Source organism: Seriola aureovittata, chromosome 5 (genome assembly GCF_021018895.1).
Source record: "Seriola aureovittata isolate HTS-2021-v1 ecotype China chromosome 5, ASM2101889v1, whole genome shotgun sequence".
Classification (NCBI taxonomy): Eukaryota; Metazoa; Chordata; class Actinopteri; order Carangiformes; family Carangidae; genus Seriola; species Seriola aureovittata.
Window position 1 is genome coordinate 9769351 of NC_079368.1, and position 19627 is coordinate 9788977.

Genomic DNA, 19627 nt, shown 5'->3' on the forward strand with positions numbered 1-19627 from the left:
TCAATTCATATGACAAAGAAACATATCATGTAATAACCTATGGAAATAACGCAAAAATGGTGATTTCCATCCTTTTTTTGGCGTAATTAATACATAATCCATTAGATGGCGCAATGTCTCCACTGTACGAATCAAAGTGGAGGCATGCCCTTATAATTGAGACACTGGTGTTAGAATTTCAGTGGTTGTTTCTTGGGGATTAAATTGTTGCTGCAAAACAATACATTAACCTTACACATGTGACTGGAAAGAAAGTACCTACAAAGTTTATCACCAGAAAACAATAAGGTAATCCAGAATATTTGTTTTCTGCCAAATAGACGGTTATATGATAGTTGTGGAGGATATAAATAAACGACTCTTCGGATAGAAATAGAATAGTAACTCCATTATATTAAAATCCTTTCCATTCAAATGACAAAAAAAAACAAAACAAAAAAACATTGAACAGCCATAGGCTATGATATCTTGTTGTAATGTATAGTCTATACGTTAAATACCACAAAGTCACCACAGTCAGCACATAATCTTTTAAAACTGTCAGTGACTTCTCAACAGGGTTGCATGGGTGATGAGACAAATTTAGCCACTATGCGCCTCTATAGAGACAATTGGATCAGGTGATGACTGTCCACTTAAGCATCAGCGTTATCACTTCAGATCCAGGGGTTTCCTTCCCAGGGTACCAAGGGCTTTCCATCTTCCACGCAGGATAGAAGACGAGTTCCCACGCATTGTGGAGATCCGCTGTGCCTCTAGCAACAGACTACTCCTCCACGCAAAAAAAAAAAAAAATTAAAAAAATAAAAACACGGGTTTTGGTGACAGGCACCATGCGCAATGACTGACTCTGTGGTCGCTTCCAAGCGCTGCACAGAAATTTAGTCCGCATCATTCCCTGACAGCTCCCTGAGAGAGAGGGGGGAGAGAGACGGGGCTGGATTCTCAGGTAGGCTTTACGATCTCCTTCGAAGGATTTTCAAACATTGCATCCTCAACCTGAAATTACTGAGAGGTTAGTGCGTTTGGTCAGTGACTCAGTGCATTAGTATTTCTCATTTACAAGTTGAATGAATGCAGCATTTCATTCACAAGAGAGAGGAACTGGAAAAGATCTCCTATGAGGGAACAGATTGCATTGCTTGTATTTATTAATTTGATGAAACACATTTTCCTTATCTTTATGAGCATGTTTCTCACTGAGTCATTTGAGTGAAAAGGGAAGAATGTATGCTTTGGTGAACGTATGCAGTATACTCAGTATGCATGAAGCTGCTGCCAGTTAACCTATGTGAGATACCAGTTATGTAAATGAACATTTGATTGATTCCTTTGTTTTAGAGAAAACATGTCTCACTGAAAACATTGCTCTGCAGCAGACAGCTCAATGTTCCTTTCATTCATGCAGAGGTGCTGATAGAGCCTCTTATTTTGAATTGTTGCATCGATTTACTACAGCATGCTTTGGTGTTATGCTTATGTACTCAGTTTATTCATGAATGGCCGATAAATGTAACTCTTGGTGTAGCTTCTTTTAATCCCCTTCAAGAATAATTAAAACAAGAGTGGTGGCTGGCTGCACTACTGCAACACAGTGCTTCCTTGTTGCAGATCTGATATAAGAAAACAGACCTGGTAAGTCATGTGGGAGATTGTGTGGTTGCGGTCCCTGGGCGTTGCTGCAGGATTTTTTAGGAGCGCACACTTGGGCTTGATGTGCCTGCAGACTTAGAGGAAAAAACATCAGTGATGCCTCCAAATGCTCATCTGGGCAGGGCAGCTCTCAACTCCAGCTGTGCCACAGGACAGGTGATTTAGCCACCTACTTGTTGTGGTGTTATCTCATCCTGCACCGGTGGGTTATTACACTCGGACAGTCAGAACAGTGTGTGTTGTAAACAGACTTTTTGGACCTGTCCAGTTCATTTCTGCTAGTGTTTGTACAGAAGTGGGACAGAAAAAAGAAGCTGGGAATCCGCCTTCCAGTTCCACCATCTCCAACTCCTCCTACAGACCTGAAGCATGGGGATTAAATGGGGGAGGGGAGAAAAGACTGAATGAACAGTCTGAGAGATATCTGCAGCTGCCTCCTCTCACATGAGCACCCACAGTAGTGATTGGACGACACCCTTATTTAAGCTGGTACCTCTCTCCCTGTATTTCTCTGTCTGTTTGACAGCCTCACACTATCTTCTGTGCAGAGGAAGAATGAAATTAGGCGAGAGAGAAAAGATAAAACAAGAGAAAACAAAACATACAGAGCATTAGGAAACACGAGTGTTTAGGGAAAAGGTGAAAAAAAGATGGAGGAATGAAGTAAGTGCTCTGCACACTAACTGCATTATTTAAAGCTGAAGAATACAAGGCGACTGCTCGCATAATCTCATGTCTTCAGCTCGTCTTCCTCTCTAACCATGCTGTCTTTTCAACTGTGACTGTTAACAACCATCCAAGGCAGATGATTCATTTCAGACAAAGTGCAGCCACGTTTCTTGATGATCCACTGACACTGTTATTTCAGTGACGACTTGTTCTGCATGGGCTATGAAATTCGGCACAGGTACATTCTACTACAAACACACAGACTGGTGGACACACATGCACACACACGGCGTTTAATCATTCTGATTCTCATCTTCTGATCTTGCTGTTACCATGGCCACAGTTGGTAAAGGTGCATGACTCCATGTTCCTCTGTGCTCTTCCCATCCATATATGGAGCTTAGAGCCCAAATCGTATGTTGTGCTCTAAATATCTGTTGGTTTCTCTGATCTCTTGTTGAGCAAATCTATTGAAATGTGTTGTAGGAGAGACATTATTCTTACATGTGTGGCCGAGCTTCCGAAGGGAGTGGCTTCATCTTCAAATTCTCATCACAGTGGTGGATGAGAATCGATTCACCGGCCTATCTGAAGCTGATGATTAGATCTGCCTTAACACTGTGGCACACTGGAAAAGACAGATGTAATTAATGTGGCCTTTAAAGAAAGTTCCACCAAGAGAGCAAGGAGTTAAAAATCTAAAACAGAATCTGCGATTTAATCTATAATCACCAGCATATCTATATGCAACATTTCTTACCTACTACTTACAACCTGTGATACTTACATTTAACTGATTATAATCACTCCTGTGCGTATGCTGTGGCTGCAGTAAAGCTCTTGTCCCAGAGGCTCAGAGTTACGTCTGAATAAACAAACTTTGCTTTTCCAGTCACATAGCCAAGCTTCCCAACAGGGGTTTTTTTCTCCAAGGTTGGGCCAAAGCTAATTTTTCGTGTGTTTCCAGACTAGAACATGCTCTAGTTTGCCAAACGAGATCAGCTAAAAACACCCAAGGGTGTTGTACCTTCTGGTTTGCTGGTGGGACAAGAGGGAGGGTCAGATATCCGTCAGCTGAACAGTGCCAGATCCTCCAAGCAGAGCAACAGAATCATGGCCATCACATAGATAGATAGATAGATAGACCTGACGTGTTTCTTTATATGTTCGGAACCATGTAGTTTATCTCAACAGACCACCGGCTGTAGGTTACGTCTGGTTAGTAGGAAATAGATGCAGAGTGTCTTCTCAATAGACCTTTACTGCGCTGATTTAATGGCCCTGTCTGGTAGTACTTGTTTCCCGGAGATAAGATGGGAAGAAAGTGAAGGAGCATGACTGGCCAGTGCATCAGCAGCCAGTTCTCAAAGTCCCACCTCTTGCCTCTGGGGCATACAAGGATGAATCATCGTCAGCTTAGCAAATCTGAGACTTACTGCAGGTTCTTGCTGGGGTGCAGTTAATTGAGTGCTCCATGTCCAATAGCTTTTTACTTTTATGGTTCTATAATAAGGCCTGGACAAAATACTGAATAAATTTGAGAATTATTTACTACAAATGACACCTATAGGATACCCCCTGCTCATTCAGTGTGCGTTGTGTTAAATTTAAGAATGAAAAACACAGCGCCGAACCTCTTTAGGTCTGCTGGATAGCGCCAACAGTGATAGCGGGATAACAGCACGGTAGCTTGTCGGTCACTGGATGGTCTTTCCTGTTTGTTCTCCAGCGATGCGGGAACTGGAGCCATGCCTGCCTAGAGGATGAAGCTGAGTGTATTTGAAACGGTACAACACTCTCACATTTGAGAGGTGAAGAGTCCTCACAGATGGTTCCACAGATGGTCCCTGTCATCACCATTGTCTGAGTGAAAACATGTATAATTTGTCAAGACCAACAAACATCCGTACTGTTTCCCAAAATAGAGCTCAATAATTTAATCAATCGTGTCATCTTTTTCTCCCCTAATCCACTGTTCTGTACATAATGTCTGATAAATATATGAGTACACACAGTGTGCACTAATACCTTAAAGAGTGTAAGGCAATGGGGGTGGGAGTTGTAAATAATTAAAAAATGCTGAGTGATGTTTTCCTCCTGCAGTGGAGGGCTTCTTGGTGCAGTGCTTTACAATCTTGCCCAGGCCTCAGTGTGTTGGCATCTCACAGTCCTCTATGGGGGATGGATGGAGTTGGATGCCATGCAACTGGGAGTGGGTGGATACCTCGTTGTTTTTTGGTCCTTCCTACCCTGTCTCCCCACTCGCCCTGCAGGCCTGGTGTGTGAGCACTGGACACGGGCAGCTGAATACTGTGAAGAGTTAGTTCGTTTAGAAGATCAAATGATCAGTGCGCAGAGACAGGGGAATGTAAATGAATTATTTAGCGTTCAATAATCCATCATGATTTCTTTCTGTTCATCACATCTTAGAGGTCTGTGGCACATTTTAATGATGATAGTAATTCTGGTACATACAAGACACAACTTAAAAAACAACTTGGGTGCTTGTTTCAAAATTTGAACAAGAGTCTACAGCCATACGGTGCACTGATCTAACTGCTTAGATCAGCATGCTAATATGCTCTCAGTGATATTGCTAACATGCTGATACCTAAGCAGGTATGAAGTTTACCATGTTCACCATCTTAAGTTTAGCGTGTTAGCATGCTAGCATTTATTGATTAGCACTCAATAAAAAGCAAAGCTGAGGCTGATGAGAAAGTCATTAGTTTGGTTTAATGAAACCAAAGTATTGGCCAAATTAAAAATGTGACCTGATGCTGCTGCTAGAGAAAAAGTTACGAAATCTGTGACCAAAGTCACCAGTTTCATCCTCTTGAGACCGTGAATGTCTGTTCATGACAATCCATCTAATAGACGTTGAGATATGTTAGTCTCGACCCAAGCAGTAGACTGACTGACCTGCAAACGGATAGTGCCCTTGTCAGGCAAGTTGACTGCCACTCATAACCCCATTGTACTACTTGTTCTTATGGCCTGGTCAGCTGGTCAACATTTTACTGTCTGTGAAACCACCAGCCGACATGTGTCACTACAGAATGTGGAGGAGCAGATGGTTGTACTTTCTGATGACATGTAGGCTACATGTGAGTCAAGGTATTGTCAATTTGTTCATATTTTTCAGAACATTGTAATGAAGGTCTGTAGATGACTCATAGATCAACAATAACAGCAATCGTCATTAATGGGCTTTACAGTCATCGTTTTCCTAAGTAGAAGTCATCTCTTTATAAAATCATTCAAGCCATGTGCTTATAATTATCAGTGAGGCATTGATGGCTAAATCGAGTGCAGCATGATTGAATATGATCTGAAGATTGCCTTCCCTCTGTCCAAAATAATTTTATACTGGAAAACCGGTCTTCTGATTGGCTCCGTATTTATAGATGTGAATGAAGAAGAGATGTAGATGAAAAATAAATTGACTTTTTTCAGTCTTCCCTGGTCAGGCATGATGTTCCAGATCTCCACAGGACTTGAGTCGAAACTGTAGACCAGCCAAGACTCTCCTGTCTGAGGATCTCAGGCTGTGTTCTGTTTCATAATACATAAGACAATCTGAGTTACTGCCAGGCCAGATGGTAGAGGAAGAAAAATTAGAATGAAACAAAACATTTTATTTTTACATTCTCTTCTTGTTTAGATTTAGATTTTTTTTTCTTCACATTTAAGATGAAAATGTATATACTGTTTTTCACAGTGGATTTTCTATTTTAACAATTTTTTAAATTGCTGACAATATGGTAAAAACAGTAGAAGACATAGCATCACATTAATGTTGTAATGCCAAATATCTATTTTTCACGATTATTATTTTTGGGTAGATGAATCCTTTTAGTGCTGCTTGGTGTAACTATGCTGTTCATAGTCTCACAACATGATAAATTATGAATGGAAATCCACGCAAGGCAGTATCAGCTTAGTAATGGCTAAGTTTAAAAAATGTTATAGCTGAGCTGGTTTCTCACAGCGCAGCAAAAGACTGTGTATGGGTTGCAGGATTATTGGGTCTTTGACGGGGAAAAGCACAGTGTGTTATAGCTGATGAAACATTCATGGTTACAGCAACCTGACAAAAAGTGTGTGTGGTTTCACCAGGATTATTAAATCACTGGTGGCAAGGCTATGCTGTTCTGATATGAATATCAAGAGTGGCATCTACTTTGCATCAGCACCTTGGAAAATGGTTTGGAAGAAAGTGCTGATCTGAGTCCACAGGGACTCTGCAATGGCCAGTGGTAAGGGTTTGTGACGATTGCGTGGTGGCTACAGCAGAGCTTTAAGGCGACCTCCATTATACCTAAGTAAGGTTTAGCCCGAGGCATCAAAATACAAATGGAGGCCTAATGAAAGATAAATTAGGGTGAAACCAATTGTGCATTCATTGATCTCTGATTCTCATTAACCCATTTTAGAAATGTCCTTCTTGGAAGATGGCGAGGGAATTGTTGCCCTGGAATTCAAGTGAAGCGCCATGTAGTGTTTCAACGTCATTAATATCTACAAATAGGGCACGTAGCAGGTTTTTAAAATAATAAGGTGAATGAAACAGTTGCTGTATTTCTGTTTAAATATGTTGTACAAATTAAGTCAACAAAGTCAGACTCATTTTACTTAGCGGTCATCCCTCATGTGTTCAATATAGTAAAAATTACTTTCAGCGCTGCGTTTGATTTTATTATTGTCATTCCTTTAATAATCTGTCCACTTTGTTAAGATCACTTGATTAATCATTTAGTCCATACAATGTCAGAAGATAGTGAAAAATGCCCAGTAGCCTACAGTTTTGAAGTGAGGTCTTCACCCAAAGATATTCAATATATAATCATTATAAAATCAATATATAATCATATAAAGATACCAAAGAAAGGAAAAGCAGCACATCCACACATTAGATGACATGGAAACAGCTTAATATTTGGCATTTGTCTTCAATAAATCACTTAATGAGTCACAGACATATTATTTTCTGTCAATTTACAACTTGTTGCAGGACAAATTGCTTGATAATGATATAAAACACTGGTGTAGAGCCTTGTTGTTGCTGATCTCAGTACAAGGGAGATGACCCTCTTCCCTATGTACCCATCCCCTCTTAAGCTCTGAGTGCTGTATCCATAATGATCCCTGTTGGATCAATCCATCAATGACTTGTGGTCACTGCCTGCTTTTCTTCAGTTATGTTTCCACAAGCAAGAACTAAATTCTTAACAAGGTGCATAGGTCATATGTTCTGCTGTAATGAGTCATACACCTGTTAATGAAAGTCACGTAACAATGTTAATCTGGGCAGCTGCTCAAGCTGAGCGCTCACTTCAAGTATCCAAGGAGAATGCATGTCTGTGTTTCTAAAAATGGATGGAAAATGTGTAGGGTGTGTTCTGGGAGTTGTGTGTGCACACATCTGAATATGCACAGATGCAGATTTGTATTGACTAACTTCTCAGGCCCTGAGGAGGATACACAGGTTTCTAAATTGGTCTTCACCACCCCCATATGAAATTCTGCACGGGAGAGATCCTGCTGGGTGGATGACTTACGATGATCAAGCAGATGACTTATCTTGAGTCGATGCTCTCCCTCTGGTGTTTCCGTTTGTCAGCTCACACATGATCTGTTACAAGTCATGCCTGGTGTGTTCGTACACACCATTGTGTGGTTGCTTGCACAGTTCCTGGGGACCACTTTGCAGAGCGACACGTCACTCTGTTGGCTTCATGACATTTTGAAAGAAAAAAAAACAAAAAACATGGATATCTGCTGCTCTCCAGAGAGGAACCCACCACCTGACTGAATCATCTCACATGGGAGGAAAACAGGATGAATGTTCCACAGATGACGCAGATTAGTTGCATTTATAATCTCAGCAGCGCAGAGGATGACAGTCTGAGGGTCACAGTGGTGTCATAACTGCAGTATAACAAGGATCAATATGACATTTTTCGCAAGACAGTCCCTTATAATTGGCCTTAGGTTCATATTTGAATATGTACACTTAAAGCCCTTTGAGATGTAAACCCTCTCTGGCAGTACAGTAGATGAAACCAAGCAGTACTTCTCTATGTCTCAGGCTTCAAAGCCTATGCTTACAGTTCTTTATGAGAAAAGAGTGGATGTGATTATTGAGACAATCTCCTGAATGCTAATTGGATTGTCACCTCAGCAAAGAGTCCACTTGTGTGATGCAGAAACATCTTTCCCCAGCACCAGAGAGCTCTGACTTGTCTGAATCAGTGATTACCCAGCCCGAGTCTGAATGCCCCCTCCCATCTGTATCTCTCCATGCACCTCTCCAGGACAATCGTGTTAGACAAAAGTGGGATAATTAATTTTGGCAAGTGAAGGAGGGCTAAGCTTGAGAGCCTCGGTGTACACAATATATACTATACAGTCGGAGTAATGTCTGAGCCGACAGATTGCTGCTGAAAAGTGGGAACAAAGACAAAAGCTCCCTGAAGACTGTGTTTTGCTCCTGTTGGCTGGATGCAGCAGCAGCATCAGAGGGAAAGCCCACACCCAGAGTGGCTATTGATAGCACAGCGAATTTGTTGTTATTCTGTGAATCCTGCAGGCAGTGCAGCAACAGATTAGAGCCCAAAAGGTATGTACCCTAACGTTACGCAGCATAATACGAGCAGCTGAAAGGGGGAGACAGTGTCGCACCCCTCCCCTCCACTCCCTCTTTCACTTTCTCCAAGGTTCTATAGTGCGAGGTTTTACTGCTGTGAAAAGCTGAGGACAAGTGAAACTTATTGATTTTCCTTTTAGTATTATCATTATGCATTCCTTACTGTATCTCTCTCAATCTCTCCGACACTGTGCCGGCACTTTCCTCATCCTGCACCATCACAGTTCTCCATATTTGAGGCTCCAGAGAAGCTTTTTGTTCCTCTTGTTGCTCCTTTTCGGAGTCTGCTGGTCTTCTCTGACTGCTGGTACTTCCCCTCAGGACATAAACTGCCGTATTCCCCCAGCGTCTGGCTGGAGTGTCCCTCCATGTATTGTCTGGCAGATACTTGGAGCAGCTCTAAGTCAGCTGCACAGTGGCACACACACACACACACACACACACACACACACACACACACACACAGACTCAGCAGACTTGCCCGTAGGCACTCGCCTCAGTGATTTCTGTTGACATCTTTGTATCATCTTTTCCATGTCACTCTGAGGTTAGATTACATTGTTGATGCATCATATGGACAGGGCTTTGGTAGCAGCTGACAGCTCACTGTTTCCCTCTGTCATCATTAACACTTGGATGTGTTGTCGGCCTGTTTTTCGCACTATGTACACAAACGACTACAAGAGCTCATCTCTTGTCATCATGTACTTTAAACACTCCGATGACACACGCCTTTCTTCGACTCCTCCTCAGCGACAGTGACTGCAAACAATCCAGTTTCGGTGTCACCGCATGGAGTGACGATAACTTCCTGCGGATCTTAAAAACCATTCATCAGCCTCCCCATCACACCCGACCACACTCTCAGTCCACCCAGCATCCCTGGAGAAGGAGTATATATTGTTGAGAACTGTAAATACACAGAGATCGCTTCGGATAAAAACCTCAGCTTCTACCAACACACTGTGAACAATCAGAAATGCTGGAGACAAAGACTCTTAGTCATCCCTGTCAGTAGAAGCTCTCCCCCTCCTCCTCCTCCTATATATAATAATTAACCTCCTCCTCCTGCTGCTATATGGAACCATCTGCTTCTTTGAAATGTGTAGACTCACAGTTTCCTCACAGTTTCACTTACAGCTGCTAAAATAATTGGCTTTACCACCCCCAATTTGTGCAACCTTATCTCCTCAGGCCTTTTGTAGAAAGCACACATGAATTGAAATGACCCCGAGCACCTTCATTCACTGTGGTCACAAATGTGCAGGAGGTCTCGCTTTGTCATCAGCTTTTTTTTTTCACCCCATTGCCTTACGCACACAAAGCAACTCTATCCATGTTAGAACCACTGTATGTCGCCATAGTTTAGGCTCATATTTTACAGATCCATTATCTTGGTGTGTCACGTCTTGGCAATGTTTTCTCTGTGTCCATTTACTAGTTAAATATGTCTGTGGAGAGAATTTGATAAAACAGGCTTGGCAAGAGGAGATGGCACTGATTGGGCTGTAAAACTGGCACTAGGAAATGTGTTTACATTTCCACTGGTAGCTGATATTTTGTTGCTATTTCAGTTGTGGTATGTAAATTCATAGGAAGCAAGAAGGGAAGGGGAAAAAGTGATTATTACTTTTCTGGAAACTGTAATAGATTTTTCTTTATTTGCAGTAGTTGTTTGGCTCATGGTGGCCACCAATGGGAGGTCATCATTAGATACCTTTCATTTAGCTTTACATCAATGAGACAATTAAAGGAAGTGTATCTGGTGACTTGCCAATTTAAGGCCAGCACTGTCCGTGGAGGCCGTTAAAACAGTGCTGCATAAGCATGAGACAAGGACGGAGGATAGCTGTGAGTGTCGACTCAAAACACATAAGTCATTCCTACCCAAATTAAGAACTCTAAATACAGAGTTGGCATCTTTTTGTGACATCAGTTAAAGTTTGTTTTACTGTTTCATGCTGAATAAATCTCTGTCTTTTTCTTTCTGTCCACCTGCAGACTGCGATAGCGCAGCATGACGGACACGGTGATGAGCAGCAGCTCGGATCGCTGGATGTCCAACGACAGGCAGAGGAAAATGCACGCTAGGTAAAGCGTGAACTTTTTTTTGTTTGTTGTGTTAACCGTTTGTGATGGACACATCGATGCTAAACTGTGCCTTCCTCTCTTTCTCTTTCTCCTGCATCTCTCTGATGTGTGATCTGTGACACAGTGAAAAAGAGCAGTAAGTAGATCAACTCCCACTCCACCACCTCTTATCCTCATTGTGTGTCTCTGCTCTGTAACTGTTCAGAGAGCAGTGTGATGTGTTGACGCTGTAAATGCATGTTCATTCATTCGCTGTGCTCGCTCTGCTTGTTCAAACACAGATTGTGAAGTGCTTATGCAAATGTGCAATTGGATATCATTCATATCATCAATCACAGAGGTAGTGTAATCTCAACTGGAGAATATGTTGACTGACAGGGGCAACTGGACCATGCAGCCTGGCTCTGGTTCTGGTCCAGACCTGACAGATGAAGAGAAAGAGATTATAAACAATGTGATTGCCCGTGCTGAGAAAATGGAGGCCATGGAGCAGGAGAGAATTGGGTAAGAGACTGTAAAACATGCAGTGGTTTCCCACAATATGTGTATATGAAAACAGAATCGCCTGTTTAGACTGATGACACACACACATTTGGACCTGAGATAATTAACGGTCACATTTTAAGGAAGATTTCATCCTGTGCTGCTTGCAGGCGCTTGATAAACCGCCTGGACGACATGAAGAAGACTGTGTGTGGGGATGGAGTGTCCCGCTGTTTGGTGTGTGGGGAGCAGCTGGGCTCACCTGGGGTCAGCTCAGTGGTGTGTGAGGACTGCAAAAAGGTAGGTAATGAATCAGCCAATTATAACAAGGGAAACGCAAATACACTCCTCTGCTGCAATTCACACAGAACACAATAGGTCAAATCTTTATTTTCTCCTGTCGTGCAGAGCATGTGTACCAAGTGTGGTACACAGTGTAGCAGTCGGCCACGCGCCGTGTGGCTTTGCAAGATCTGCAGAGAACAGCGAGAGGTGAGTGATTTACACCAGTGAACAAATAAAAAAATTCAATTGTTGGAAAATCCAGTAACACTTTCTTTTTCTTCTGTTTTGTCAGGTGTGGAAGAGGTCTGGTGCCTGGTTCTTCAAAGGTTTTCCTAAGCATTTCCTGCCATCACCCATGCCGTTATCTAAATCGAGCAAGACGGGTGCCCGGGAAGCAGCAGAGCCCCAGGGGCCTCCAGCCTCTGAGCCCAGGGAGGCGGCAACCCAACCACAACCAGCAGGTAGACACAGCTGAGATCTGCCCCTTCAGAGTTACTGTGCGTCTTTTTCAGTTTTTCACATGAGGCGACAGGCAGGTGCTCATCACCATTTTTGATTAACCTGTTTAGACTGTCGTCACAGACAATAAGTTTACAGCATGTCTCACATAGGTCACAGTCAGAGTCAGGTTGCTGCATCTGGGCAACTAGATTCAGGCAAGTTTTTAATATCTAGAAATCTCTAAATGGGGATCTGCTAAACTACCAGAACTGCATCTGAGACTTCAGTTTCTCAGCAGTGCTGCCTGTTGTGATTTAAAATTGAACTGAAATTATAATTCACCTCACTTTTTGTGTGAGGAAATAAACTAAATACTACAGCTACTGTGCATATTTTTCAAAACAGGATACTTTTCAGCAAGGGATAAAACCAGATTAGGACATATTATGGAAATAGCATCTAAGCTGCAAGCCTCTGGGTGGGCGTTTCCCCTCTGGCAGACTAACATCTGACGAGAGGAGAACGTTATACTGTATAAACTACAAACATTAATACAAGGAGCATTTTTTCCCACTTTTTCACCTTTGTCAAGTCCACATGGTTTTGGCTGTTAGTGATTTAAGCATTCAGCATTTTGGAAGTCCCATCATGCTGTTAAGGTTGTATACAATTTATAATATTGTATCTGCATTTCTTCATATAATCACAATTTTGGCCATAAAAGTATTCACATCAAAACAAACACCAGGGATATATATGTATATATATATATATATATATATATATATATTTCAGTCTGACTATTTTTCAAAGGGCCTCCTCTTCACACTCATTAGATCAGCATCTGTACACTTCTTAGTCTTTTGGCAATCCCGCCTCTCATTGCTCTTTTCCCAAGCATCAAACCTTTTATCAGCTTCCCAAATTTGGCAGTACCGCCCACTGGCGCAGTGGAGGGGGGTGAAGACCTCAATTAAGCTGTCGGAAGGTGCATGCTGTGACATGGGATGAGCCTCCAGGTGGTGCTGGCATGATGGGTCACATTGTATCATTTCGCACTTTCAGCGTGATTACCTGTGCAATGTGATTTGAAACATAGGGGTATTATGACGTACAGGCACTATATAGCTGCTACATGTACAGTAGTCGGCCACCACAGCTTGTTGTAATGTATGTAGGTCAATGGCTTCGCAACGAAAAAGCTGCAACATCAAAAGTATGCAGAGGGACTAGGGAGTATTACAGATTCCACTGCAGTAGGAGCCTGAAGTGGTGTGATTATGCGTGTCTCCCTTATGTATAGCGTATGTCTGCATGTTTACTGTACGACGCTATTCATACTTATTTTTAGGACCAGAGCCACTGGGCCGTGCTGGTTACCCACCTGTGGCCCCTAAACCATCAGCTGTGTGCATGGCCACTGGGGGGGCTGGCCCTCAAGAGGCGGGTCAGGGCAGCCCAGTGGTGATGAAGAAGATGGTTCCTGTCCAGAGCTCCAGACCGCAGCCTGCCGCCACCATGGCCCAGCAGGGTGAGAGACAGCTAGGACACAATCCTTATAAAGAGTCCCACGCATTAACCAAATATTACATCCCCAGTGGTGCCATTATTTTGTGCAGTCAGTCTCACATGATCCAATGTGGTTGTAGGTCCAGATGGAGGTGCGTACTCCTCTGGTGCAGTTCCTCCAGAGCAGAGAGCGCCTCCTGCAGTGAGAGAGGACAGGAGGCAGCCCACTGCCCACGGTGCTGTTCCCGTCCGACAGCAACCTCCCCCAGCCGAGGAGGAGGAGGAGGCCAACGACTATGACTCTGATGAAGCCAGTGAGTACACCATCTGCTCACTCTTCTCACAGAGTAGCGTGGCTGATGTGTCAGTTTCATTTCACCTCATGTTCGGTTTGACATTGATGATTTCTTTCTGCTCGTTTCAGGTAAATACAACCAGATGGGGTGTTTTTATTTTTGTTAATAAAGCAAGACATATTGCCATATAGCATAGAGTATTGGGCATTGATGTCCTTAATTTGGCTGCATTTCTGTTCCCGGTAGGGATTCCAAGTCATTCTGTGTTGATACTTGACTTCTGTCTGGAAACAATTTGTATCTATAAATCGTTCAATAGTCACAGCAAACAGCAAGAATTGTTCTGGCAGCATCTATTGAGCTGGATAGAAAATGACAAATGATAAGCACCATATGTTATCGAAGCATGAAAATCAATGTCCAAGGAACTAAAGCAGAGGAAGATGTGTATCAGGACATGATTCACTAAATCAATAGTGATGTATAAGCTATGCAATCGTACTTTTTAAAAAGAAATATCCCATATCCCATTTTAATGGTGAGAATGGTGCCATGTCATTCATGTTCTGCGCCTGCAGCGTCAATCGGCCTTTATTCTTTCTCTGGGGGATTGGGTGTTAATTTATTTTATTGAGGTCTGGGAATATGGAGCTGTACAAATAATTTGAGATGCACCGGGGCTAACAGGATATAGAGTCCCCTTGCGTTTGATCCAGTCCCCTGTGCTGGGAGTGAAAATGGCAGAAATTGCTATGGTTTTCATGTGGCTGCTGGAGCTGAGATGGTGGGAACAATTAAGGCCTGTGGTGCTGACTGGTTTCAGTAGCTCAGATGGTTATATCCTCTTCAGTTTTGTGGTGAATCTCAGGCCAGAAAAGTTTAACAGTTATATAAGAAAAAATTAACAAATGTCATTTGATTATTTTGTCCCCCAACAGCTATGCTTGGCAATGAAACTCCTCCAAAGAAACTGTGTGGGCAGCACTTCAGTATATTTTTTTTCTTACCCAGATCCTTATTTTCTGAAGGCCTTCCTTTGAGATTTGGGTGTTTATTTGATTTCTTTTATACCTCATGCCCCCGATTTGTAATGCGATTTTTTCAGATGTTTAGTTAAGGTAAGGTGAAGACTTACTCGGAGACTTTATTGTCTGTCATTCCTGTCCACTCTGGGCTGGTACTTATTTTCACTTCTATTCACAAGTTGAGAGTTTTTTGATTACAAGAGCATCTTTCCCTTTGTATCCCTTGTGTCCCTTTTTATTTACACTTTTAATTATTCAAGAGCGGACCTGCTGTCTGCTCTCTGTGGTCTAATGTGATGACTGGTCTGGGTCTCTTTCAGCCACTCTGGGCTCTCTAGAGTTCAGTCTGCTCTATGAACAGGAAAGCAACAGCCTCCACTGTAGCATCCTCAAAGCAAAGGTACCACTACTCTCCTCATTCTCTCACACAAAGGGACAATTGCAATCAAGTGGTTTATGTTAAAAAGCTCCTGAATGGCACTTTAGCTTAATTGGTGTGTGCTGTGCGCGACGATGTGATGGACACTGTGCTCTGTTTCTCCTCAGGGACTGAAACCCATGGACTCAAATGGACTGGCAGATCCTTATGTCAAGCTTCATCTGCTGCCAGGGGCTAGTAAGGTAAAAGACACACCTTTCTTACATTAAGCTTTTACTACTTTTAAAAGATTTGTTACCTTAATATCCTGCTAAGCCAAAAAGGAAGGGTGGTGATTTTAGACCCCACTGGGCGGTGAGAGATCGTTCTGGCAGCTCAAGCCTGACACCTTGTGGTTTGACTGAATAAAAGTCATAAAATTGACATAGGGATGATGTCTAAAAATAAAGTAAATAAAGTAAAAGTTGTAGTGAAGGTGCATTATTTGTGGGGTGTGATCATAGTGGAGAATGGGGCAGGCCTCAGCTGCAAAAGCTCCGTTGATGGGAAGCAGCAACACGTAGATACTCACCGTGATTAAATAACAGAAACCACAGATATTGTGACGTCTTGTGTAGTGGTAACCCGCCATGAGATATTTCCATTTCCTTGTCCTGATCTATCCTACACCAAACAGTCTAACAAGTTGCGCACAAAGACCTTGAGAAATACCCGCAACCCTGCGTGGAGTGAGACGCTCACCTACCACGGCCTGACAGATGAGGACATGCAGCGTAAGACCCTCAGGTGGATAATGTTCATGTTTGACACTTAATATTACTTTAGTTGGCTTGTTTAAGGGTGTAACAGGTTAAGAATCTCTTTCGATTTCCACAGGCTCTCTGTCTGTGATGAAGATAAGTTCGGGCATAATGAGTTTATTGGTGAAACCCGAGTGGCGCTGAAGAAACTGAAGATGAACCAGAAGAAAAACTTTAACGTGTGTCTCGAGAGAGTTGTCCCAGTGAGTGAAACTGAATTACAGTCAAACAACGCTTTGTTCTCCTTGTCTGAATCGCTTATTGACCGGGTGTAATCTTGTTCCCCCTTCACAGACGAAGAGAACTGCAACAGCTGGGGCAGCCAGAGGCATCTCTCTCTACGAAGATGAGGTAATGCCTTTTTATTTCCGAGCCTGTTTAAACATGGCAGATTCCACCAAAGTAGACACAAAGCTTATCAAGAATAGTAATGAACTTTACTTTTTTTGCTCTCTTAGTCAGCGAAAGATGGCGGAGACATAGAGGAGCGTGGTCGGATTCTGATCTCCCTCATGTACAACACCCAGCAGAACCGCCTAATTGTGGGCGTTGTGCGCTGCGTTCACCTGGCTGCCATGGATGCTAATGGCTACTCTGACCCATATGTCAAAATGTAGGTAAAGCAGGACGAGATGTACATTCAGCTTGTCAGTGTATGGCTCTTGAAATGGCATAAATTAACCTTTATATATATATATATGTGTGTATATATAATTTACAGATGTCTGAAACCTGACATGGGGAAGAAGGGCAAGTGCAAAACACAAATCAAAAAGAGGACTTTAAACCCAGAGTTTAATGAGGTTTGTAAGAGAGTTCAAGGTGGAAGTTAGCTGCAGTTAATGAAAATGAGCTTATTATCCAGTCTCAGTCTCCAGTGTTTGTAATTTTTGCAACTCAGGTTTGGAAAAATGTTGGAATTGATGAGTTAATGTCTCAATTCAAATTCCAGGAATTCAGCTATGACATCAAACACAGTGAATTGGCCAAGAAGACTTTAGATATCTCTGTGTGGGACTACGATATCGGGAAGTCCAACGACTACATCGGTAAATATTCGATCACCGTCACTGCTCTGATGCAATAAAAAATGAAATTCTCACCTGCTCCCCACCTGCCTCTCACACCTCACTTTCTTCCTGACAGGCGGGTGTCAGCTGGGTATCACTGCCAAAGGAGAGAGGCTGAAGCACTGGTACGAGTGTTTGAAGAACAAGGACAAGAAGATTGAGCGCTGGCATACCTTGATGAATGAGAATCACGTCGCTAGTGATTAACCACTTGTCCACCCCAGTGCAGCATGAGCTACCCTCCCTACTTGGTTTGCATCCACCTCTGAGAGCACTTGTTTTCCCCCCTCATTCTGTTGTGTTTATCTATTCTCTCACGACTTGACCATCACACAGGCACTGCTCGCATTGATCCTTCTCCCTGATGTAGTATATACTCTTCTTTCCTGTCTTCTTATTAACAATTTCTCTGCCTGTGCTGATACTTAATCCGCCTCTGGGACAAATCATGGCATAAATGAATTAGAGATTTCATTAATGTAACTAAGACATCTGTCAGTGAACAGCTGCATAACGACCATCATGCCTGTCAGTGATGTTATATAGTGTGCTGAACTTGACACATTCTCCGCTAAAGGAAATAAAGTTTAAATTGCACTGGCACAGAACAAGAAAAGCAATATGTTGTGGTGGCTGAGGTCAAAACCAATTGTCAGGCTCATAAATGCCTCAGTTGAGCTCATGCCTGAAACTCATTAGACTGTCAGGTTATTATTTTTGAATGTTCATGTGATTACAACATGCTTAGTTTAACACTTGAACTGTATAAGCATGCCGAGCCACTGACATAAGAAAACACGCAGCTGCACCTTAAAATATTTCAACTGTGCCCACTGGCCTGCACATAGTGTATATTTCCATGAAGAAATGTTTACATACTGATACATTGCTCAGGTTAGGATAGACATCTGATAAACAGATGATTCATAAGTCAGTGGACCATGAGCTAAATGAACCTTTCATCAGTTGCTGTTAATTTGTTATTTAAAATTATAGCACACTAGTTAAACATTAGGAGTTTTTAAGTATGGTTATTCAAGCTGTGAATTTTGCGTTTGCGGGAAGTATTAATTGCGTGATTAGAGGAACTGAAAAGTGAATGACAATGTTTATTTTTCATATTTATTTCTTAGTTGTGGTTAGACTTGGCAGGAAAAAGGATTCTCCTCCTGCTACCTGTTCTCTTCTGAAGCTCGCGGTTCACTCTGACACCTCAGAGGTTTTCTACTGCAGTGTTTACACTGAATGCACACAGAAACGTTTCTTACAGGTTTCCTTAACAAATTTGGCTGCTTCACAATGAGAGAAGGTGGAAGAGGTTATGTCATAAGTATGTGCAGCTTTACCTGCATGCACTGTGCTCGTGACTCTAGTGTGCCTGGGGCAGTCTTGGCCCGCTTTTACATCAATGCACCCTTTGCACAAAGCAGGGCGCTTTCCCCTCTGCCACGTCCCAGTCATTCAAGGCTTTAGTGTGTGTTTGTTCACTAATCACAGCAAACCAAGGAAAGCACACCTTACAAAGTGGAATGACCTCAATTTATACAGCTGTTTGTAAGTTATTCCAATGTCAAAACAAAGATGAAAACAAAAAAAGCTATGCATGAAATGTCTTGTGGTTCAAGATATATATACTTTGTAAGAAATTAATGCTATTGTAATTTCATTAATGTTTACACTTCTTCCCCATAACATTCCTGTTGATACTTTAAACACAAGAGGCCATATGCTGCATGACTATGATGACTGTCGGTGTAATCTGAATAAGCTGGTCTGATAGCATCCACAGGATAAACTTATAATAAACTGAGCACATAAAAAAAGTGTCCAACTCTATCAGTAGCAGACATTGAGATTATTCTCATTCTTTGAATGAAACCTTCTGTACATTCACATTCAAATCTCTCCAGTGTCCTGTTTCCTCTGTACAGCCACTCTGCCCCCCTGTGGCAGGGATTGAAACAACCACCATTACAGCATTACAGGCTGTCCTATGTTGTGCTACTTCAGCTACAGTGATCATCAGATGATGATCAACATGAATTATAACCAATATAGATATATATTATTTTTTAAAAAACACAAGCTTCTCTCTGAGCTAAACCTATAGCCGTCTTCTACTTGATTCTGCCTCTTTCAGTGGAATGTTTCTTGGTTTATCTCCGTATTTGTAAATAGATAGTGCATGCACTGGAATTATGTATGTTTGCAAATAACTTTGCATGTAAAGATTTTGCAAAGAGTTTACACAGATCAATAAAATCTAATGAAAAATGA

At 42.2% G+C, this 19627-nt stretch overlaps 1 protein-coding gene across 1 annotated transcript; it reads left to right on the top strand.

Annotated features, from left to right (window-relative positions):
- Nucleotides 1-660: 660 nt before the first annotated feature.
- On the top strand, nucleotides 661-19627 carry rph3ab (rabphilin 3A homolog (mouse), b). The gene is made up of 18 exons (XM_056375263.1): nucleotides 661-949; nucleotides 10973-11062; nucleotides 11187-11198; nucleotides 11441-11566; nucleotides 11716-11845; nucleotides 11954-12037; nucleotides 12123-12291; nucleotides 13623-13802; nucleotides 13921-14094; nucleotides 15422-15501; nucleotides 15648-15722; nucleotides 16157-16266; nucleotides 16357-16483; nucleotides 16575-16631; nucleotides 16739-16893; nucleotides 17002-17083; nucleotides 17233-17329; nucleotides 17427-19627. Exons 2-18 carry the CDS (start codon nucleotides 10989-10991, stop codon nucleotides 17555-17557), a joined length of 1863 nt encoding a protein of 620 aa, XP_056231238.1. The 5' UTR covers nucleotides 661-949; nucleotides 10973-10988; the 3' UTR covers nucleotides 17558-19627.